At 46.3% G+C, this 23949-nt stretch overlaps 1 protein-coding gene across 1 annotated transcript in view; it reads right to left on the reverse strand.

Annotated features, from left to right (window-relative positions):
- Positions 1 to 23949, reverse strand: part of LOC147109293 (kinesin-like protein KIF28) — a 107109-nt gene that overhangs the window by 76631 nt on the left and 6529 nt on the right. Inside the window, exons 4-7 of the mRNA XM_086004183.1 lie at positions 20999 to 21190; positions 20548 to 20754; positions 20408 to 20443; positions 12802 to 13023 (exon numbers count right to left, since the gene is read on the reverse strand). Of these exons, the coding sequence (XP_085860309.1) occupies positions 12802 to 13023; positions 20408 to 20443; positions 20548 to 20754; positions 20999 to 21190 (657 nt within the window). The remainder of the gene's footprint in view (positions 1 to 12801; positions 13024 to 20407; positions 20444 to 20547; positions 20755 to 20998; positions 21191 to 23949) is intronic.

Consider the following 23949-nt stretch of genomic DNA (forward strand, 5'->3'; position numbering starts at 1 on the left):
GGATTAGGCTGGATAGCTCTTTGTTGGACACGATGGGCCAAAATGGCCTCCTTCCGTGCTGTAACTTTCTATGATTCTATTACATTTCTGTTGGGTAAGTTAAGATGGGGGCTCAGGTCACTATACCGTCATCCTGTATCTTCCATTTATATTCAAAATCTAAAATTTCTACCATAACACATCTCCTTTCCGTACAATTGTGACAGACCTGAGAAAAGACACGGTATTACACGATACACATACAGACATTACTCACCCTCAGAATGCTATCACACTGATTTTCTTAAACTGGTACAGACTTGAGATAATTTTTCCATCGTAAGCAGAAAGCATAGTAGCACAAGGCATATTGGCCAACTTAGTGGGATCTCCTCGGCCTACAAAGTTTTATGGGCCTTATATGTCACCAATAGAACAACTACAGATGCTCCAAAACTCCTTTGTTCAGCTGCTCTCCTTTGTGAATTTTTCTGGGTTTGATCATCACCTTTATTTGGGTTTCCTGGACTGCCTCTCTTCCCATTATACTGCTCTATTACTTTTTTCAGGCTCTCCTTTATCCCCATTCCTGCTTACTGTTGCAGGACATTGTGATGTGAGTACTGGGTCCTGTATTCAATGACTGTGTTCCAATGAGATCACCTTTTGACATTCCTCAGCACTGATGGTATCAACCCATCAGTCATCCTACTCACGCACGATATAGGACATGATAAAAAAAAATCACTATGCTATGATAACCAAAAGCAACTAACGTATATTTACTTTTAAAAACAAGGACATCGGGATATGTGGCATACATATATATTAGATGGTGTTAATTTATTGAAAGTAAACGGTTTGTGGCCCAGGCAACTGCATTCACTGCCTCAAACTTGTTCAATTTGTGATGTATGTGGGATAGCTGCATTCGATAGCTTATTTTCTAAAAATGACTTTATGTAATCAAGAACAGAATTCCAGTTCTAAAGCTGCACTTCTCTGTGGTGATTCCAAAGTAACTTTCCTCATATGGGTAGGAGGTAGGGTAAGGTAACCCACTGCTGAAAAAGCCATTTAAATCCTTATGATCAGAGTGCATCCAGTTTGTGTCATGTCACTGATCTCTGATCTTTGACCCACTCCAAGGACTTGAGCACATAAATCTAGGCTGACACTCCAGTGCAGTGCTGAGGGAGTGCTGCACTGTGGGAGGTGCCATCTTTCGGATGAGACGTTAAACTGAGGCCCCGTCTGCTCTCTCAGGTGGATGTAAAAGATCCCATGGCACTATTTTGAAGAAGAGCAGGGGAGTTATCCCCGGTGTCCTGGCCAACATTTATCCCTCAACCAACATAACAAAACAGATTATCTGGTCATTATCACGTTGCTGTTTGTGGGACCTTGCTGTGCGCAAATTGGCTGCCGCGTTTCCCACATTACAACAGTGACTCCACTTCAAAAGTACTTCATTGGCTGTAAAGTGCTTTGAGATGTCCGGTGGTCGTGAAAGGCGCTATATAAATGCAAGTCTTTCTTTCTTTGGATTCCTGCTCTGTGACTGCTAGGAACCCAAGGGATAGTAGCAAAGGCCAGTGGGATTTAAAAGAAATTGTAGGCTCCTAAAAATACTATTTGTTGCAGGAAATATGAAAAAGAAGGCAATATACTGTATGGGCTATATTTTCACTCTTAGGCGGGAACTCAGCCTAGCTAGTGTCTAGCCTACCCGAGAGCTGCAGTGGTAGTGGGGCAGTCCAGTCGATTTTAACAGTCAGGCCTCATTTACATTCTGTGCAATGGACTTCTGCACGAACCTGGTATAAATGACAAGAAGGCCAGCGGGTTTTCAGGCAGCATCAGGCTGCCACTGGGGAGCCAAGAAAACAGTTCCCAGCATAACGTAAGTGGTCAGGAGGGGATACGATATCATTGGAATTACGGAGACATGGCTGCAGGTTGACCAAGGCTGGGAGCTGAATATCCAAGGATATTCGATATTTAGGAAGAACAGGCGAAAAGGAAAAGGAGGTGGGGTGGTATTAGTAAAGGATGAAATCAGAGCAATAGTGAGAAAGGATATTGGCTCAGAAAATCAGGATGTAGAATCAGTCTGGGTGGAGCTAAGAAGCACCAAGGAGCAGAAAACATTGGTGGGAGTTGTCTATAGGCCTCCAAACAGTAGTGGTAATGTAGGGGATGGCATCAAACAGGAAATTAGGGATGCATGTAACAAGGGTACCACAGTAATCATGGGTGACTTTAATCTACATATAGACTGGTCAAACCAAATTAGCAATAATACTGTGGAGGATGAATTCCTGAAGTACGAGATGGTTTTTTAGACCAGTACGTTGAGGAGCCAACTAGGGAACAGGCTATCCTAGATTGGGTATTGTGTAATGAGAAGGGGTTAATTAATAATCTTGTTGTGCGGCGTCCTTTAGGGAAGAGTGACCATAACATGATAGAATTCTTCATTAAAATGGAAAGTGAAGAAGTTCAATCCGAAACTAGAGTCCTAAATCTAAACAAAGGAAACTACGAAGGTATGAGGAGTGAGTTGGCTATGATAGATTGGGGAGCTTCATTAAAAGGCTGGACGGTGGATAAGCAATGGCTAACATTTAAAGAACAAATGCATGAATTGCAACAGTTATACATTCCTTTCTGGCGCAAAAACACAAAAGGAAAAGCGGCCCAACCATGGCTAACAAAAGAAATTAGGGATAGTATTATATCCAAAGAGGAGTCATATAAAGTTGCCAGAAAAAGTAGCAAGCCTGAGGATTGGAAGCAGTTTAGAGTTCAGCAAAAAAGGACCAAGAGATTGATTAAGAGGGAAAAATAGAGTATGAGATTAAACTTGCAAGGAACATAAAAGCAGATTGTAAAAGCTTCTACAAGTATATAAAAAGAAAAAGATTAGTGAAGACAAATGTCAGTCCCTTACAGTCAGAAATGGGAGAATTTATCATGGGGAACAAGGAAATGGCAGAACAATTAAACAAATAAGAACATAAGAACATAAGAAATAGGAGCAGGAGTAGGCCAATCGGCCCCTCGAGCCTGCTCCGCCATTTAATAAGATCATGGCTGATCTGATCCTAACCGCCAATCTACTATCACAGAACCATCTCCTGAATCTAACAGAATTAGACACACGAAATAGGAGCAGGATCAGGCTACACGGCCCCTGGGCCCGCTCCGCTACTCACAGGGCCATGTCCGATCCGAACCTAGACTCATGTCCAAATTCCTGCCCGCTCCCCGTAACCCTTAATTCCCTTTACTTCTAGGAAACTGTCTATTTCTGTTTTAAATTTATGTAATGATGTAGCTTCTACAGCTTTTTGGGGCAGCATATTCCATGGACCTACCACCCTCTGAGTGAAGTAGTTCCTCCTCATCTCAGTTTTGAAAGAGCAGCCCCTTATTCTAAGGCTATGGCCCCTAGTTCTAGTTTCACCCATCATCGGGAACATCCTCCCCGCATCCACCCGATCCAACCGCTTCACAATCTTATATGTTTCAATAAGATCGCCTCTCATTCTTCTGAACTCCAATGAGTAGAGTCCCAATCTACTCAACCTCTCCTCATATGTCCATCCCCTCATCCCCGGGATTAACCGAGTGAACCTTCTTTGTACTGACTCGAGAGCAAGTATGTCTTTTCTTAAGTATGGACACCAAAACTGTACGCAGTATTCCAGGTGCGGTCTCACCAATACCTTGTACAACTGAAGCAATACCTCCCTATTTTTATATTCTATCCCCCTAGCAATGAAAGCCAACATTCCATTGGCCTTCTTAATCACTTGCTGCATCTGCATACTAACCTTTTGAGTTTCGTGCACCAGGACCCCCAGATCCCTTTGTACTTCAGTACTTTCCAGTTTCTTGCCATTAAGGTAATAACTTGCTCTACGTTTTTTCCTGCCAAAGTGCATAACCTCACACTTTCCAGTATTGTATTCCATCTGCCAAATCTCTGCCCACTTACTTAGCCTGCCTATGTCCCCTTGAAGGTTTTTTATGTCCTCCTCACTCACTACTTTCCCTCCCATCTTAGTATCATCTGCAAACTTTGATATGTTACACTCGGTCCCCTCCTCCAAATCGTTAATATAGATTGTAAAGAGTTGGGGACCCAGCACTGACCCCTGCGGAACACCACTAGTTACTGTTTGCCAGTCTGAGAATGAACCATTTATCCCAACTCTCTGCCTTCTGTTAGATAGCCAATCCTCTATCCATGCCAGAATATTACCCCCAATCCCGTGATTTTTTATCTTAAGCAATAATCTTTTGTGTAGCACCTTGTCAAATGCCTTTTGGAAGTCTAAATACACTACGTCCACTGGTTCCCCTTTATCCACCCTATATGTTACTTCCTCAAAGAACTCCAGCAAATTTGTCAAACATGACTTCCCCTTCATAAAACCATGCTGACTTTGTCCTATTAGATTATGATTATACAAAATGTCCTGTTACTGTCTCCTTAATAATGGACCCCAAAATTTTACCTACCACAGATGTTAGGCTAACCGGTCCATAGTTTCCAGCCTTCTGTCTACTGCCCTTTTTAAATAAGGGTATTACATTAGCAGTTTTCCAGTCTGCCGGGACCTTTGCTGAGTCCAGGGAGTTTTGGAAAATTATTACCAATGCATCCACAATCCCTACCGCCACTTCCCTCAAGACCCTAGGATGTAAGCCATCAGGTCCAGGTGATTTATCCGCCTTGAGTCCCATTATTTTACCGAGTACCACTTCCTTAGTGATTTTGATCGTGTTTAGCTCCTGCCCCCCTATAGCCCCCTGTTTGTCCAGTGTTGGGATATTCTTAGTGTCTTCTACTGTAAAGACTGATACAAAATATTCATTCAGTGTTTTTGCCATCTCCATATTTCCCACCATTAATTTCCCGGTCTCATCCTCTAAGGGACCAACATTTACTTTAGCCACCTTCTTTCTTTTTATATAACTATAAAAACTCTTACTATCTGTTTTTATATTTTTTGCTAATTTACTTTCATAATCTATCTTCCCTTTCTTAATCAATCTTTTTGTTATTTTTTGCTGTCTTTTAAAGTTTTCCCAATCCTCTATCCTCCCACTAGATTTGGCTACCTTATATGCCCTTGTTTTTAGTCGAATACTATCCTTAATTTCTTTACTTAGCCACGGATGGCTGTCTTTTCTTTTACACCCTTTTCTTCTCAGTGGAATATATATTTTTTGGAAGTTGTAAAATAACTCCTTAAATGTACACCACTGATCATGTATCGTCTTACCCTTTAATCTATTTTCCCAATCCACTCTACTCAATTCCGCTCTCATACCTTCATAGCCTCCTTTATTCAAGCTTAGCACACTTGTTTGAGATCCAACCTTCTCACCCTCTAATTGAATATGGAATTCAACCATGTTATGGTCACTCATTCCAAGGGGATCCTTTACTAGGACATTTTTAATTAATCCTGTCTCATTACACAGGACCAGATCTAAGGTTGCTTGCCCCCTGGTCGGTTCAGTTACATACTGCTCAAGAAACCCATCCCTAATACACTCAATGAACTCATCCTCAAGGCAGCCCTGCCTAATTTGATTTGTCCAATTAATATGATAGTTAAAATCCCCCATAATTATAGATGTTCCCTTATTACAAGCCTCAACTATTTCCTGATTGATACTCCGTCCAACAGAGTTGCAACTGTTCGGAGGCCTATAGACTACGCCCACTAGTGTTTTTTTCCCCTTATTATTCCTTATCTCCACCCATACTTTGCTTCTGTCTTCACAGAAGAGGACACAAATAACTTCTCATAAATGCTAGGGAACCAAGGGTCTAGTGAGAAGGAGGAATTAAAGGAAATTAGTATTAGTAAAAAAATAGTGCTGGTGAAATTAATGGGACTGAAAGCTGATAAATTCCCAGGGCCTGATAATCTGCATCCCAGGGTACTAAAAGAGGTACCCATGGAAATAGTGGATGCATTGGTTGTCATCTTCCAAAATTCTATAGATTATGGAACAGTTCCTGCAGATTGGAGGGTGGCAAATGTAACCCCACTCTTTAAAAAAGGAGAGAGAGAGAAAACAGGGAACTACAGACCAGTTAGCCTAACATCAATAGTAGGGAAAATGCTAGAATCTACTATAAAGGATGTGATAACAGGGCACTTAGAAAATATCAATGGAATTAGACAAAGACAACATGGATTTATGAAAGGGAAATCATGTTTGACAAACCTACTGGAGTTTTTTGCGGATACAACTGGTAGAATAGATAAGGGAGAACCAGTGGATGTGGTGTATTTGTATTTTCAGAAGGCCTTTGATAAAGTTCCACATAAGAGGTTAGTGTGCAAAATTAAAGCACATGGGATTGGGGGTAATATACTGGCATGGATTGAAAATTGGTTAACAGACAGGAAGCAGAGAGTAGGAATAAATGGGTCTTTTTCGCGGTGGCAGGCGGTGACTAGTGGGGTTCCGCAGGGATCAGTGCTTGGGCCCCAGCAATTCGCAATATATATCAATGATTTGGATGAGGGAACCAAAAGTAATATTTCCAGGTTTGCTGACGACACAAAACTATGTGGAGTTGTGAGGAGGATGCAAAGAGGCTTCAAGGCGATTTAGACAAGTTGAGTGAGTGGGCAAATACATGGCAGATGCAGTATAAGGTGGATAAATATGAAGTTATCCACTTCGGTAGGAAAAACAGGAAGGTAGAGTATTATTTAAATGGTGATAGTTTGGGAAATGCTGCTGTACAAAGGGACCTGGTTGTCCTTGTACACCAGTCACTGAAAGCAAACATGCAGGCGCAGCAAGCAGTTAGGAAGGCAAATGATATGTTGGCCTTCATTGCAAGAGGAATTGAGTACAGGATCAAGGATGCCTTACTTCAGTTGTACAGGGCCTTGGTGAGACCACACCTAGAATACTGTGTGCAGTTTTGGTCTCCTTATCTAAGAAAGGATATACTTGCCATAGAGGGAGTGCAGCGAAGGTTCACCAGACTGATTCCTGGGATGGCAGGACTCTCGTATGAGGAGAGATTGGGTCGACTAGGCCTGTATTCACTAGAGTTTGGAAGAATGACAGGGATCTCATTGAAACGTGTAAAATTCTGACAGGGCTAGACAGACTGAATGCAGGGAAGATGGTTCCCCTGGCTGGGAGGTCTAGAACGAATCTCAGGATATGGGGTAGGACATTTAGGACTGAGATGAGGAGAAATTTCTTCACTCAGAGGGTGGTGAACTTGTGGAATTCTCTGCCACAGAGTCACTGAATATATTTAAGAAGGTGATAGATAGATTTCTAGACACAAAAGACATCAAGGGGCATGGGGAGAGAGCGTGAATATGGTATTGAGATAGAGGATCAGCCATGATCATATTGAATGGCGGAGCATGCTCGAAGGGCCGAATGGCCTACTCCTGCTCCTATTTTTCTATGTTTCTATGTTTCTAGGCCCAGAGATGATCGTGGTTGGGAAAAGGGGTAGGAATCCCGAGGCAAGGGAGGCCCAAGGTTGTTTAGGGTTAACATTATAGTAGTAAAGTTATTCTTAACAGTTGAATAGTTTTACTGCCGTATGATTAGTGTGGGCTTCAGTAGCACTATGTGTGAGATGAAAAATTATACAGAAAAGCCAATAAAGGGAGAAGATCATTTGGAACTGTCAGCAGTCTAAGGATTAAAAACAGTTAGAAACCATTCACAGCTTTGAATATTTTTCATTGTAAATAAAAGTGTGCAATCAGTTGTGCAATAAAAATGCTTACCAGTATTTCATTGTACATTCCTTACTACCCCTGATAAAATATTGTGTGATATGCATTCACTGAATTGATAGCAATTGAGGTTCACATATACTTACTCTGGAGATACTGTATAATAGAAAATCCAATACAGATTTATACATATTGTCCAATGCACAAATAACACTCTGGCTGAGATTTTCCGGGGGGTCAGTGGGCGCAATCGGTAGTGGGTCGGGTGGGAAAGCGTTTTTTGTTCCCCAGCGGGTCGAGACCCCGCTGTGAACCCGCCACCACATGCCTTTCCCCGATGTTGGGTCTGTCAGCGCTGAGCAGCCCCGACACGCAGCGGCGGGAGACCCAATTCAGGTAATTATGACCTTGTTTAGAGACCATTAAGAATATATTTGAGCTCACCTTTTGAATTTACATGCTCGCCCACGGGGTTCTCACTGATCGGGATCACGTCTGTTAAACTAAGGTGGGAGATGAATTGCCATTGAATCAGTTGATTACTTGACAGCTTGAAATGGCTATAAAAGCTCCCACCTCACAGCTAATCACTTTCCAAGCTCAGAAGCTGTTGCTTCCTGCATTTGGAAGACAGATTGTTCTTTATGCAGGTTGCAAGTGTTTGGAACAAACTTTCTATCCAGTGTCACCTCATTGGAACAACCTCTCTCACCATTGACAGATTGTTTCAGTCATCTCAACTTCACCTGCCATCTATTCCATCAGCATAGGTACCATTTATACTCTCTCACCTTGGTCCCCAGAATCTAACCATGATCAACCCCAATACCAGCAGCACCAGGCACACCAGCAGCACCAACAACACCAACCTTCTCCGCAATCAACTGATGCTGCACAGGACAGAGGGCATCAGCACCCGAGCACATTGCTGCCCGGGAGGCCAGGGATGGCCTCACCATGGCCAGATGTATTTCACTTGGCGCTGTACACCCTGGCTGCCACGTGATGCACCAGGTTGGCACCACTCCACACCAACAAGATAAAGCATCCCTACAATTCCCAAGCCATTCCTTTCATACTCATGACCATTGCGGGGGGTACCATTATGTCTCACCATTCACTGCAACTCACTAAGTCACTTCCAAAGGTGCACACAAATCTGTCCAAGATCGCAAAGTGTTGGAAATAAATGTTTCAATGTTTGACAGCACATTAACAGAAACTTTATATGAACATTGCATAAAACACCTAAGTGCCTACCCTTGTGTATTGTTAATTGGTATGATTGCACTAGGATGAGGGTGAGTATGAGGGGTGGCTAGTGAGATGGGGATGTGATAATATAGATAGAGAGAGAAGGATAGGTGAAGGTCCAAGTTAAGTTGGTGTGAGTAAGGATGTGCAGGAGTAGGGTAGGGAAGGCAGAGTGATGGGGATGTGATGAGAGGCACAGCAGGATGAGGTTGAGTGTGGCTTTGTACTAATGTTTCGTGATCTAATGAGATAATTGAAACATTTGCGGCACTGCGCCCAGGTCCTCCTGACCACATCCCTTCTTGTGCCCTCCTGTTCAATGTGCAACCAGGCTGTGTTGATCTCTTGGGGAGGTCTCTCCCGCCCATGGAATGGGAAGAGGACCTCCCTGCATGCTGTGGCTCCCTCCATAAGCATATGGAGGGAGTCATGGGAGAGCCTGGATACAGCCCTGCACCTCTGTGTAGTGCTCGTCAGTGTTTTCAGCACCTCAATGCTGTAGAACACTGACAGCACAAATGTCAAACTAAGTTTGGCTATGGTCCCTTTAAGGTAACCGGCTGATGACGCGCCATCAAATGACATCATCAGCCCGCTTCCTCTAATTGGTGGGGAAATGTGCTGGGCGGGCTTAACAACCCCAATCAATGGAAAGTAATTTCAGAGAGTGCGATGGAGCCAGCAATGGGGTTGGGACCCGCCACTGACCCACCAAGGTCAGCAAAATCGTGGCCTCAGTATCCATAGAGTTTCCGCTCTCTATCCCATATCTAAGGATGTAGCACATGCCTAGAATACAACTACTAGTTTGGTGTTTAATCTTTTTCTGATTTTGACAGCTTTCACACAGTGAATTGCTAAATCTTGAATCAACCTTGCTATCATGACCAGTTTGCCTATATCATCATTTTTTCAGTTATTGGACACTCAGAAAACTTTCATTAAAAGCCACTAGATACACGCTTTCAAACACTTTATGAGCTCCAAAGTTTTCTTTCAAATCTGACTTCTAAGTGGAGAAATTCGGTGGGTTAGCGCCTCCCTTTAGCACCCCCGGGAGGAGATAAGGGGTGCTAACGACTTACCGCCTGGGCGCGGTGAGATGAACGACTCCCGCTAACTTGGCCGTGAGGTTTGCGGTGCCGGTAACACTTTGCGCCACGATCTCCTGCACTCGGAGATCGTGATGTAATTGCCAAGTGCATCGCTCCGGTAGCGCCCCAGACCCGAACTTCGGTTCCGCCCCCTGCAGCATCGCCGGGCGACAACACCGACAGCTGCAGGAGGCGTTGTTCGGGAGGCCGAGCACTTCGGGGCGGAAGTTAAAGGGGAGGTGGCCGAGGTAAGTAGGAAAACTTCTAAAATGCGTTTTTCAATTTTTTTCAATTCTCCTGGACCACGATCGATCTGGTGTGCATGGTGCTGATCGGGCCGAATCACGGATGCCATTGGGGACCAGCTCACTGCAGAGCCTGCAGCGACGACCCTTCCCTTTAAGGGAGGGAAGGAGCCTCGGATCGTGGCAGCGCTGCACGGGACATTGTGCACCACTACCGCCCCGCCTGCGTCCTTTAGCACTCCAGGAAGGAAGTGGAGCGCTTGATTTAGCGCTCCACTTCCTTCCTGGAACACAAACACCGAATTTTGCAAAAGCTGGGAATCATTAGCGCCTGGTGCTAAGTTTCCCAGCTTTCTAAAGTTAACAGCCCCAAACGGGGCCATAATAAATTTCTCCCCCTTAGTATTCTTTGATTTGGTGTGAGCTTTACTAGAATCTGTTGTATGGGTACAAAAGGATGAAAGATCTGAATCATTTCTCAAAATGTTATATTTTAGTTCTAAAGATGTCCAGAATATAAAGTTAGATCTTGGGCTAGTAAGGACATAAATTATCCAATGCTCCTGCTCTTGATTGTTATTCAGTAACCCTTGGTGGAATATAAGATAAGTGTTCGATTGAGTGAGCATAGAATTGGGCTCATCTTTGATGCTTTCCGCAGTTGAATAGCCTACAAATGCTCACTATTGAGGCATATGAAGAGTAGCCACTTGGACAAGATACCAGAGGTCCAGCAGTGTCTATGAAACTGTATCCCAGAAGGGCTTAAGCCATCAGAGAAGAGGGGAGAAAAAGTACCAAGGAGACCCTTTGATACGTACTTTATTCACAAATTGATGGGTCATCTTTGGGGCTAAATTGATAAGTCCACATCCTAACAATTTGATACCAGCTCAATCATCTTTTTGATGAAGACTAATGTTCTGTGTTGGTGGAGCTGACTAACTGAGGGTTAATGTTTGGCTTACTGAATTGCAGGTTGAGCTTCTCTTGTTGACAATAGGTCATCAGCGTTCAATAGCACTGCCTTATCCTTTAGTTAAGCAGTTTTAAAGTTTTTATTACATTTAATAAATATAAGAGGCTTCAAAGTCCTGCACTTTTGTGCCACATAAATCACATAAATTGTGGCTTTCAAAAGGGAATTGGATAAGTAAGTGAAGGAAAACATTTTGCAGAGCTACGGGGAAAGGGCGGGGGAATGGGACTAGCTGAACTGCTCCTGCAGAGAGCCGGCATGGGCTCGACGGGCCGAATGGCCTCCTTCTGTGCTGTAACCATTCTATGATTCTATGTGTGATGTAAATAGTAGGATTGACTATTCCTTTTCCTCATAGTTTGTGCTGAAATTCAGTTTTGAAGGTTCCAAATTTGAGTACAACTAAAGCTGATAATGTCCAAGAATTGAAAAAGTAAAACACAGCTCAAAATGGTAATGGATCTTACCCCATGCTCCTTAGCCTTAGTGATACTGTCCTATAATGTTATAAATAATTACATTAAAAAACAAAAGCTCAATATGTAGGGTTTTGTTGCTGATTGTAAAATCCTGATGCTTCATGTTGCTAATGCAGGGATCTAATTATGGGACCTCTAAGGTTTTTAGCTTGATTTATGTACCTCTCTTTTTTTAACCTTCTCTTTTAAGAGGCTTCAAATTCCTATTTGTAAACTTTGTGGTTGAACTTGCATACTGCAATCGATTAGTAGTCAAGAAATGTAGGACACTTTTGAAGTAATATATTACTTGCCCTTTTCATGGAACGAAAGTAACCAATAAAATGTTATTAAAATTATATATATATACTGCAAATAAACCAAAAAAATCCAAAAAGAAACTAATTCTCATTCTCAAGATATTCTACATCTAATCAGCTTATGTTCTCTGAATTGTAACATAGGAAACTATTTCCTAGTTGTTACTATGTAATGGTTTCTATTTTTGTAACCTCCTCTTTCTTGCTTTTATCTTCTTACAACACATCCCGTTCTCTTCTTCCAATTGATTGTTTCCCTCTTTATTTATTCCCAATTTTGTTCTTAGTCCTTTTCCATTTGTAGTCTATTTAATATCATTAACTCTTTAATTATTGTGGCTGAGAAATTTGGTTCAATGCATTACTTTACCAGACAAGGTTTTTCTTTTGAAACTTTACTCAAGTAAGAGACAGGATCAAGTACTTAGCTTGTTAAATAACCCATCATAATACTTAATAACACATACACTTCACTAAATTTGATAAGTTACAAATAAATGAACTATCAATGTAATTGAAAATTTTACCTGATGTTATGTATTATTTTATTTGATGCCTCATTAAATTGTTCCTAACATTGCTTTTCAGTTTTATCAAATGCCATGTTCATTAGGAGTGGCACCATCGGATAGACTTTTATTGGAAGTGAGCCTAACAGCCTAGATGTTGGAAAGTTTACACATTCCTCACTAGCTCCCCTTAATGGCCTTACACCTAATACCTGCTGAAAGTGGATTCTGATCACCATGTGGGATCTGCTGCTGGTGGTGTTCCAGTTAGTTGAGGCAGTGCTTCTGTTCCGAATTCCTTGATCCAGGAAAGCCTCAAGTTGCTTAAAACTGCTACATGGCACTGACTTAAGGCACTCAACATAAAACCCATGTCTGCCTTCCCGCACACGCAGACCATTAGGCTTTCGAACCTTTGACAGGAGGTCCTGAACCTTCAAAACCAAAACATGTAATCATTAAAGTGCACAGAAATAGTATCTACAGAACTACAATAGTTTACAAATGGTAGGCAGCAACCAATGTCCAATCATCTGAACGAATCCAACGCAGATTCACTTGAATGCTGCTTGGTTTGGGCAAATAAAAATCGAATGAAAGACTTGAAATGTTTTTGTTTTTGTTAGAACTCTGCAGATTACGCAGTGATATGATTGAAGTGCTTAAAATTATGAAACAATGACACAGGGTAGATAGAAGCAGATTGTTTCCAGTAGTTGAGATGTTAAGAGCAAGGAGCCATAGGGGGCGATTTTGTGACTGGGGGCACGTTGGAGGCGGGTCTGCTGCTTGTCGGATCGATGTCCTGCCTCCATCGATTTGTGGCCAACCCACACTATTTTCCCTTGATTGACCTTGTTAAGCCCGCCCAGCAGGCTTAGCAGGCCAATTAAGGGAAAGCTGGTTGCAGAGCACATCAACGTATGATGTTTCATCTGTCAAAAATTTTTGACAGATAAATTTTCATCGTTTGACAGCTCTGTGAAGCTGTCAAACAGTGCCATTCTCTGCAGTTTGATGAGATCTTGAATACAAGACCCCAACAAACTTCTTTCTTTAACAGAATTGAGATGGTTGTCGCATCTGTGAATGCAACGGCCACCTGTCAATCCCAACGCGGAGGTCCGAGAGTCTCCGCATACAAACCGACTGAAGCCTGCAGGAAGAAACAAACACAAGTACACTTTTAAAAACGCTTTGCAGTTACCTCAGATATTCACCTCTACATTCTAGCACCCATCACTTACGTTCACACCAAACTTTTGCATCCCCCAACCCTCGCAGACCCAGTACTCGCCTCGCTGAGCTGGTGTGTTTTGGAGCCTTCGGGAAGCCCGCACTTGTGAGGGCAAAAAGGGGATAATCCTATTTTCTGCCTGTTAACTACCTGTTAACAGGCAGTTAATAGGCTTTAATCCCTTCCCGCTTCCAAGGAGACGGGACCGGACGGGGGACGGCTACCCGCCTCCTGGCAAGATGGCATGGAGGCGGGTTGAGGGTGGGTTGGGCACCCGCCCCCAAATTCTGCCATTTTCCCAGCAGTCCCGCCTGCATACCCGCCTCCCCAGGGCTGGCAAAATCGCCCCCATAGATACAAGATTAAATTTAAGAGATTTAGAACAGAAGGCAGGTCGGTTAAACTCATTCACACAGAGAGTTGTGAAGCTCTGGAATATTTCCAGGGTTAGCGGTTGAGGCAGAAACTATGTCAACATTCAAGATTGGATAGGATAGGTGGATGAAAGAAGAGGTTGGAGGGATATGGGAAGAAGGTGGGTAAATGTTGTTCGGTGTATTTGCTCATGTGGAGGGTAAACGCCAATGTGAACTGGTTGGGCCAAATGGTCTATTCCAGTATTCTATATATTCCTAGTGACTTCTTAACACCTTTACTAAATTTTCATAAGAAGCTTAAGAAAATAATATAAATCAATAAAATTACATGGCAGTGTGGTGAACCTGCCAGTGCACCACAGAGAGGCAAAACTTAGGTTGTGCCCACAATTGCCCACGTAGAGGGGTAGATGTTTGCCTGCAGTAATCTGGTGGGGCAGATTGCCCGCCCTTTATAGAACCACCATGTTGTGAGAAGCACCATGTTGCTACAAAGTATTCCCTCTCAGGAAGGAAGCCACAGTGCAAGGAAGGGGTCTTACACCAGCTGGTCTCATGGGGCTCCTAATGGCAATTTACAGAGTGACACTAGTAAATATATGTCCACCCTCCTAGGAAATGATATATAGTTGGAGGAGGGACCTAAAGATCAGGACAAAAATAAATACAAACTGGGTGGATGATAATCTTAAGAAAGTATTTTAGTCCACAATTTAAAAAAACATGATACAGATAGTATTTTCAAATATTTACAATGTTAAATGCCTAATGTATCTGTGCTAATATTGTGATAAGATAATGGTGTGGCGACACGCCACCATTGGACATAATCCGCTCACGGCGGCACGGACAGTTTACGCAGGCGCACTGCCGGCAGCAGCCGCCCCCAGCCGGGGGCCCTTTCCTCCGGCAACTTGTTTCCCGCAGGGACAGGCTGCCGGGAGCACTTCCTGTCTGGGGAGTATTTAAGTGGTTGCGCGGGCTTTCCAAGCTCTCTTTTTGCCATGATGTAAATTAAAGTAGTTGTGTTCCATCAACTCTGGTCTCGACTCCCACGTTTGCCGCGGTATCTCAACACTGGTGGCCCTGACGCTCAGGACGAATCCTAAGCTAGCATGGCGGATACAAACGCAGTCACGGTTAAACTACCGGACTTTTGGGAGAACCTGGCCGAGGCCTGGTTCGTTCAAACCGAGTCCAGATTCCGGCTGAGAAGCATCACAGTCGACGCCACGAAGTACAACTACCTCATCGCCTCTCTCACCTACGCCACAGTCCCCAAGGTTTGGGCAGCGCTGCAGGATCCACCAGAGGAAGGCAAGTACGAACATCTGAAGGCCGCGCTTCTTAAAAAATTTCAGGCGTCCTCTTACCAGCGCAACTGCCAACTCCTCGACCTCCCAGGCCTTGGTGATGCTTCACCATCAGACCTGCTTTCCCACATGCTGTCCTTCTCGGACGACAAAAACCCCGGTGCCCTCTTTCGCACGCTTTTCATTCGGCAGCTCCCCGCCAGCATCCGCCCGCTCATTGTGGAGTCTGGCTCCACGGACCTGAATGAGATAGCCGAAAAGGCCGACCGGCTGCTCTCCGCGCAGACCGCCCGCGACGTCGCGCCCGACCTCACGGCAACGACCACGCGGTCCCCCCGGCCCACTAGGCCCGACCGCCCTTCCACTCCGGGTCACTGCTACTACCACACCCGTTTTGGTACTAGGGCCCAACGCTGCACGCCACCGTGCACTTTCAAACCCCCCCCCACACCGGCCCCCACGATGGCCGCAGGGCAAAAGGGGCCCCTACTGTACGTCACCGATGACAGCACCAACCGCCGATTCCTGTGCGACACAGGAGCCCAGCACAGCATCAACCCCGCCTCCGCCCTCGAAATCCAACGCGGCGCACGGGGTATCACGCTGGCCGCAGCCAATGGCTCTGACATCCGCACATACGGCACCCGCATGGTCACGCTCGACCTCGCAGGCCGCCGCTACCGCTGGGAGTTCCTCACAGCCAAGGTCCTCTGCCCACTCATCGGCGCCGACTTCCTACGCGCCCACGGCCTCCTTGTCGACATTCCGAGGCACCGCCTCGTCGACATCAACACTATGACCCCCATCCCTGGCGCATTCACCCCGGCCCGTTCGGCCGGCCTGACGACCTACTGCCTCGCCAGAGCCACGGACGACTACTCGGCACTACTAGCCGAGTTTCCCGCCCTCACAACCCGACCTTTTCGGCCAAAGCCGCCAAACACGGTGTGGAGCACTATATCCCCACCACCGGCCCCCCGGTCTCTGCCCACGCCCGCAGACTCAACCCGGCCAAGCTGGAAATCGCGCGGGCCGAGTTCACCACCATGGAGCAACTCGGCATCATCCGCCGCTCCAGCAGCCCTTGGGCCTCGCCCCTCCACATCGTCCCCAAGCCCGGCGGAGGCTGGCGCCCCTGCGGGGACTACCGCCGCCTCAACGACGCCACCACCCCCAACCAATACCCGGTGCCGCACATCCAGGACTTCTCGGCCCGACTGGCTGGACGAACCGTCTTCTCCAAGGTCGACCTGGTGCGCGGTTACCACCAAGTCCCCGTACACCCCGCGGACATCCTCAAAACGGCCGTCATCACCCCATTCGGCCTGTTCGAGTTCCTGAGGATGCCCTTCGGCCTCAAGAATGCAGCCCAGGCTTTCCAGCGCCTTATGGACTCAGTCCTCCGGGACCTGAACTTCCTATTCGTTTATCTAGACGACATTCGCGTGGCCAGCTCCTCCAAACAGGAACACCTCGAACACCTTCGCATCCTGTTCGGGCGCCTAGCCCAACACGGGCTCATCCTCAGCCCGGCGAAGTGCCAATTCGGCCTAGCCGAGATCGATTTTCTCGGCCACCACATCACCCCTGCTGGGGCCGTCCCCCTGCCCAACAAGGTGCAGGCCGTCCAGCAATTCCCCCGCCCCAAAACCATCAAGGGCCTCCAGGAGTTCCTCGGGATGGTGAACTTCTACAACAGGTTCATCCCCAGAGCTGCAGCCCTCGTGAAGCCCCTATACGACTCCCTCCGAGGCAAATCCGGCAAGATGGCAGTAGCCTGGACCGCTGACACATCAGCCGCCTTCGACGCCACCAAAAACGCGCTCGCCGACGCCACCCTGCTCGCACACCCGAGGGCCGATGCCCGGGTCACGTTCACCACCGACGCCTCCGACCATGCGGTCGGAGCCGTGTTCGAGCAGTGGGTCAATGGCGCGTGGCAGCCACTTGCCTTCTACAGCCGCCAACTGCGCCCCCCGGAGGTCAAATACTCTACTTTCGACCGCGAGCTCCTCGCGCTCCACCTGTCGGTCCGCCATTTCAGGTTCCTCCTGGAGGGCCGCCCCTTTACCACGTACGTGGACCACAAGCCGCTCACATACGCGATGGCCATGAACACCGAACCCTGGTCCGCTAGGCAGCAACGCCAGCTCGCGGCCGTGTCCGAGTTTACCATGGACATCCAGCACGTCTCCGGTAGAGACAACGTTGTCGCCGACTGCCTTTCCCGTCCCGCCATCTGCACGAATCACCTAGCGGTCGACTATGCGCAACTAGCAGCGGCCCAGCTCACGGACTCAGACCTCCTCTCGGCGGCTACCAGCCTGCCAGGACTACGCCTAGCCAAGGTCGCGCATGGGCCCGAAGCCACGGCAGTCACTTGCGACGTCTCACTCGGCCAACCCAGGCCGGTCGTCCCTGCAACCTGGCGCCGCCGCATCTTCGACGCGCTCCACGGGCTCTCCCATCCGGGTTCCCGCGCATCCGTCAAATTCCTCTCCCAGCGCTTCGTCTGGCGCGGCCTCAGCAAAGATGTTCGGACTTGGGCCACCTCCTGCCTCGCCTGCCAACGGGCTATGGTACAGCTGCACACAAAAGCACCCCTGGGAGACTTCAAGGTACCCAGCCGCCGCTTCGACCACGTACACGTCGACATCGTCGGTCCTCTGCCGCCATCGCAAGGCCAAACTTATCTCCTCACGATGGTCGACCGCTACACACGCTGGCCTGAGGCAGTGCCGCTGACCTCCACCACCACAGCCGACATCGCCAGGGCGTTCGTTAACACCTGGGTCACGAGGTTCAGCGTACCGGCCGACATAACCTCCGACAGAGGCGCCCAGTTCACCTCCGAACTCTGGACGGCCACAGCACGCAACCTCGGGGTGACGCTCCACCGAACCACGGTGTACCACCCGCAGGCCAACGGGCTGTGTGAATGCTTCCACAGGTCACTCAAGGCCTCACTCCGCGCCAGCCTGCAGGACAGTACCTGGACTGACCGCCTACCGTGGGTGCTACTAGGCCTACGCACCGCGGTCAAGGAAGACCTCCAGTCCTCAGCAGCGGAGTTAGTCTACGGACAACCGCTGCGCGTACCAGGCGAATTCCTCCCGGAGGCTACCACGCCTTGGTCGGCCGAACAGCAGCAGCTCAACTCTTCCTCTTCCGCTCAACAGTTCGCCCCACTTCCGGTCAACCGACATGGTGAACTCGCACCTCATGTCCCGCCAAACTTACAGCAGGCACGCTTCGTCTTCGTGCGACACGACGCGCACCGCGGACCCCTGCGACCCCCGTACGACGGACCGTACGAGGTACTACAAACCGGGGACAAGGTCTTCAAGCTGCGACTCGGCGACAGGGTCGAAACAGTCTCCATCGACCGACTCAAACCAGCACACACAGAACCAGGGGAACAGGTCCCCGTGGCCCAACCTCCAACTAGAGGCCGTCCCGCCAGCAAGCCAGCACAGCCGGCGGCGAACCGCCCGGTCCCACCAACTAGACCGGCGGCCACTCAGAGCCGCTCCGGCAGAACCATTAGACCACCGTCACGACTCGTCCACTCCTCCTAAGCGGATTCTGGGGGGAGCTCTGTGGCGACACGCCACCATTGGACATAATCCGCTCACGGCGGCACGGACAGTTTACGCAGGCGCACTGCCGGCAGCAGCCGCCCCCAGCCGGGGGCCCTTTCCTCCGGCAACTTGTTTCCCGCAGGGACAGGCTGCCGGGAGCACTTCCTGTCTGGGGAGTATTTAAGTGGTTGTGCGGGCTTTCCAAGCTCTCTTTTGCCATGATGTAAATTAAAGTAGTTGTGTTCCATCAACTCTGGTCTCGACTCCCACATTTGCCGCGGTATCTCAACAATGGCACGTAATTTGCGGTCAGTGGCGAAGTATAGGTGTTCGCCGCAGGCCCCAAAGAAAGCATTCCACAAAGATCCTGTGATCCCTGTGGCGAGAAGCCCGGTTTTTCCGATGTTTAATTGAGATCAGTGTAGTTTAGTGGGAATCCCATAGTGCGAGCTGTTACGACGTCAACAAGCTGTCTAAGCAGCCAATCATAATATAGAATTCTCACCGCTAGGGAACCAGGAAGTGAAGAAGTTGCTTTTATTCTGACTTTTAAAAAATGTTATAGAGAGCAAAACAAAGGTTGGAGCTCTCACATGGGGAAAAGGCAAACCTGAAATAAAGATGAATAAACTTTTTAAAAAATAATTTTTTTAAGTTTCTTAAAATTGGATTTTTTTATTAAAATGGAGAAATTTGACACTCCACAAAATTTAAATTGTTTCTTCAGGGCCATGACGTTTGTTTAGCAGTCAATACACGGTTAAAACCCCAGTTACACCTAATCCAACAAGGTTTAACCGTTAATGGGGTATTTAACAGCGATATTACCGCGGAAAAGCCAACATTTTCGTCAGTTTCACGATTACACTGATTGCTGGCTATGGCGGCAGGGTGGGTGGGGGGGAATGGTGTGGCGGGGGGGGGATGCGGGCCCACAGCGCAGCCAGTGTCGAAGCAGTGAATGACTGACCGCAATTTCAGGATTTCCGGGTTAGGATGCGCATGCACTAAATCCTGAAGTTGCGGTCAGTTTCAAAGGGATAATAACAGTGAATGCAGTTAGTTCGCTGTTATTACCCACCGCAAATTCCAGGCCATAAAGAACAAGACCTGGGTTTGTACTTGTGCAATTAGGAACTATGGGCTATATTTTTCTCTGTTAACTAACTTCAACAAAAAGTAGACATGAGTATAAAGTGGTATTCCTTTCTTTATACTGATGTTTATTTTTTCACTAAAATTAATAAACAGCACATGTCTAGGTTTGCAACTTTCATTAGAGTATTGTGCAGTGCAATATTTACACATACCTGTTCATTGTAGATCTCGAACATGCTAAAATAAACCTACAAAAGACAATCATAATCATTAAAGGAACACTTTAGGATGTTGAAGCTAAATTTTAAATAAACTAAGATTTACTGTGCATGTGATGCCACCTACTCCTTACATAAAACTGTCTGTCCTTGTTCTGATGCTGTTTAATTTCCTGGAAGAGTTCTTCACAAATCATAGGAACAAGACCCTTGTTTCCTCCATATCCTGTCATAGAATGGCTCTTCCCTGATCCAGTCTGCCCATAGGAAAAAAGGGATGCATTGTACCCCTTCCAGGCATTCTCCAAGACAGCTCTCCCAAGATCATTAAAGACCCGTTCCTTTGAATAATTGACATGAATGAATCCCTCCATATTTTCAAATCACAATATAGTACATTCTGAATTATTATTTAGCTCAAGATAAGGTTTTAATGCATTAATTTAAAATACTAATAAAAGTGTATAAAATTCCTGATAATTTTTTGTACTTAATTGCATTTCATCAGCTATAATTATAAAACCAAAAGCCAACAAATGGTTGCATTCCAGTATCTTAGTTTTAAAAGAGGCTTATCTGACTGACCTGATTGATGTATCTGCTGTGGAGTCCATCAGGCAGATAAACTCCTTGGTCATTCTCAATATATCCATCAGTTGACCAATAGCAATAATCAAATGTAAATGTTCTTTTGTTGCTCAGGTCTTTGGGATCCACAATGGTACTATTGCTGCCAGCCATAGAGATGATACATTTGCTTCTCAATGCCTTTTCTCTCTTACAAAATCATGTACGGGAAACAACACATACTGATTAATTTAAAGATATTGGCTCTGAAAATCTACAGGATGCCATCCTGGAAGCTATGCTGGGGTCATGCCTGCTGGTGCCCTCCAATGCTGATCCCACTAGAGTTTGTGGAGTCAGTGGGGGGGCATCTAACTTCCATGGGGCAGGTGGGTACAAGTGCCACTGCATATGTATCCCTGGTGCCCTCCAACATCTGGTTGGTTTTGGGGGGAGGTTGCCCAGTTCCCCACTGACCCCCCCCCACCCAGACCCCATACAATCTTCTGTGAACCCCTTCAACCAATCTCAATTAAAAAGAAAACTGGGTATTCTTCAGCGATCTAGGCCACTTCCCTGACCTGAACCCTCCATGTGGGGACCATCCACCAGGAGGCCAATACACTTCATAGAAACATAGAAACATAGAAGATAGGAGCACAAGTAGGCCATTCAGCCCCTCGAGCCCGCTCCAACATTTAATGAGATCATGACTGATCATCCAAATTCAGTACCCTGTCCCTGCTTTCTCCCCATACCCCTTGATCCCTTTAGCCTCAAGAAATATATCCAACTCCTTCTTGAATATATTTAATGAATTGGCCTCAACTGTCCTGTGTGGCAGAGAATTCCACAGGTTCACCACTCTCTGGGGGAAGAAATTCCTCCTCATCTCTGTCCTAAATGGCTTACCCCTTATCCTTAGACTGTGACCCCTGGTTCTGGACTCCCCCGCCATCGGGAACATCCTTCCTGCATCTAGTCTGTCTAGTCCTGTTAGAACTTTATAAGTTTCAATGAGATCCCCTCTCATTCTTCTAAACTCTAGTGAATATAAGGCTAATCGACCCAATCTCTCCTCATACGTCATTCCTGCCATCCCAGGTATTAGTCTGGTGAATCTTCACTGCACTCTCTCCATGGCAAGAACATCCTTCCTCAGATAAGGCGACCAAAACTGCACACAATACTCAAGGTGTGATCTCACCAAGGCCCTGTACAACTGCAGCAAGACATCCTTGCTCCTGTACTTGAATCCTCTCGCTATGAAGGCTAACATACCATTTGCCTTCTTAACCGCCTGCTGCATCTGCATGCTTACCTTCAGTGACTGGTGCACAAGGACACCCAAGTCTCGTTGCACTTCCCCTTTTCCCAATCTATTGCCGTTCAGATAATAATCTGTCTTCCTGTTTGTGCCACCTCTCACTTGGCCTACCAGCTGAAGTTCCAAATGAGCTGGAGAAGCAGGAGCTCCCGGACTAGGGAATTACTGTCCCTACAAATCCTCAACTCCCTCCACCCCACCCCCACCCTCTGATGACATTTGCCTTTTAAGAGTTTAGAGAAAGATCCATCCCTAACAAGGCGGGCTGCAAGATCCCAGCAGAGACCTGACTCCCACTGGAGTTACAGCAGGAATCCAGTGGACCCCCAACCCCGTGTGAGTCTTTTGCACCATTAAATAAATAACATTTTGTTAAAATTAACCAATACACTAGCAAACAACTAAAAGTCAAGATTATTCTTGGTTCACATAGTTTTGTTTATGTGCTCAAGAAGCTCAATGTTCTATTCCAGTTTGGCATTTGAAATGGGTTTTTGCAAATCAGTGTCTGAACTCCACCTAGCTGTTAATATAAACAGCATAGATGCCAGTAGTGGATAATATTGAGCCAATATTTTATGTTGTAAACACAACCACAATTTGCCCATGTACTTCCACATTTGTGACTATGAGGTGCCCATGATGATTTCTTATACATACCAGTACAATTTCTCTTTTCAGACTCACACTGAGTCCATAGACATTAGGAATCATTTTCCAACTTCGTGTTGCCTGTGGGGAGCCTCAGCACTCTTGTCAAAATGTCAGGTGTGTCCTGCACATTTTTCACCATTTCTACTAATGGTAGCATTTCCTGCAGGCAAGGCTCCCCGTGGGGAGCAAAAATTGGAAAATGTCCCTTGTAATCCCAGTATCAGTTTGAATCAACTAGCATCATCAAAAACAGATTGATTGGCCATTCATCTCACTGCAGTCTGTGGGGCCTTGCTCTGTGCAAAATGGCTGCTACTTTTGCTTACATTACAACAGTCACTGAACTTCAAAATAATTATTTGTACATGAAGCTCTTTGAGACATTTCTGAAAGACCTGATAAGGTGATATGTAAATGTAAAATGGTTCTTTAGCTTTCATGTGAATTGTCAACATGCAGTATGCCAAGGGAGTAAATTTATCACTTGCACTTAATTTCCACAAATAACATGGACATTGACTTTGCGCAGCACATTTAAACTCTAGTCACTCATCATTTCATCTTTAATGACAATATTTGACAATTAATCTGCCATCCACATCATGACAGAAGCTTACCTCTTTACCCTGGTCAGAAACTCAGTTAAAATGTTATTTTACCAATCTGTAAAATTAGATGATAATCCTTTACCCATCTAATGGGCACCAAGGAAACCTCTAAAAAATAAAAATCACCGACTTTCTGGGCCTACTGCTCCTCGGTACCGGGTTTTCCTGGCGAGGCTTTCACCAGGTGCCGATCTTGGGGCTGCCAGTTAAAATATGGTCAGGGTCTGAACAATGTCATCAGACCCTGACTTTTGAATCTCAATGAAGTCCTGCCTGCCTGGGGCAAGGGTCTCACACGCTGCCTGAAATGCACCTGTTAAAATGGCCTGGGGCGCGTGAGCAGCGTGCCTCTGGTGAGTGCCACACTGCTGATATTTTAA

Source organism: Somniosus microcephalus, chromosome 12 (genome assembly GCF_052327205.1).
Source record: "Somniosus microcephalus isolate GS21.2 chromosome 12, FLI_Smic_1.0, whole genome shotgun sequence".
In the NCBI taxonomy this organism is placed as follows: domain Eukaryota; kingdom Metazoa; phylum Chordata; class Chondrichthyes; order Squaliformes; family Somniosidae; genus Somniosus; species Somniosus microcephalus.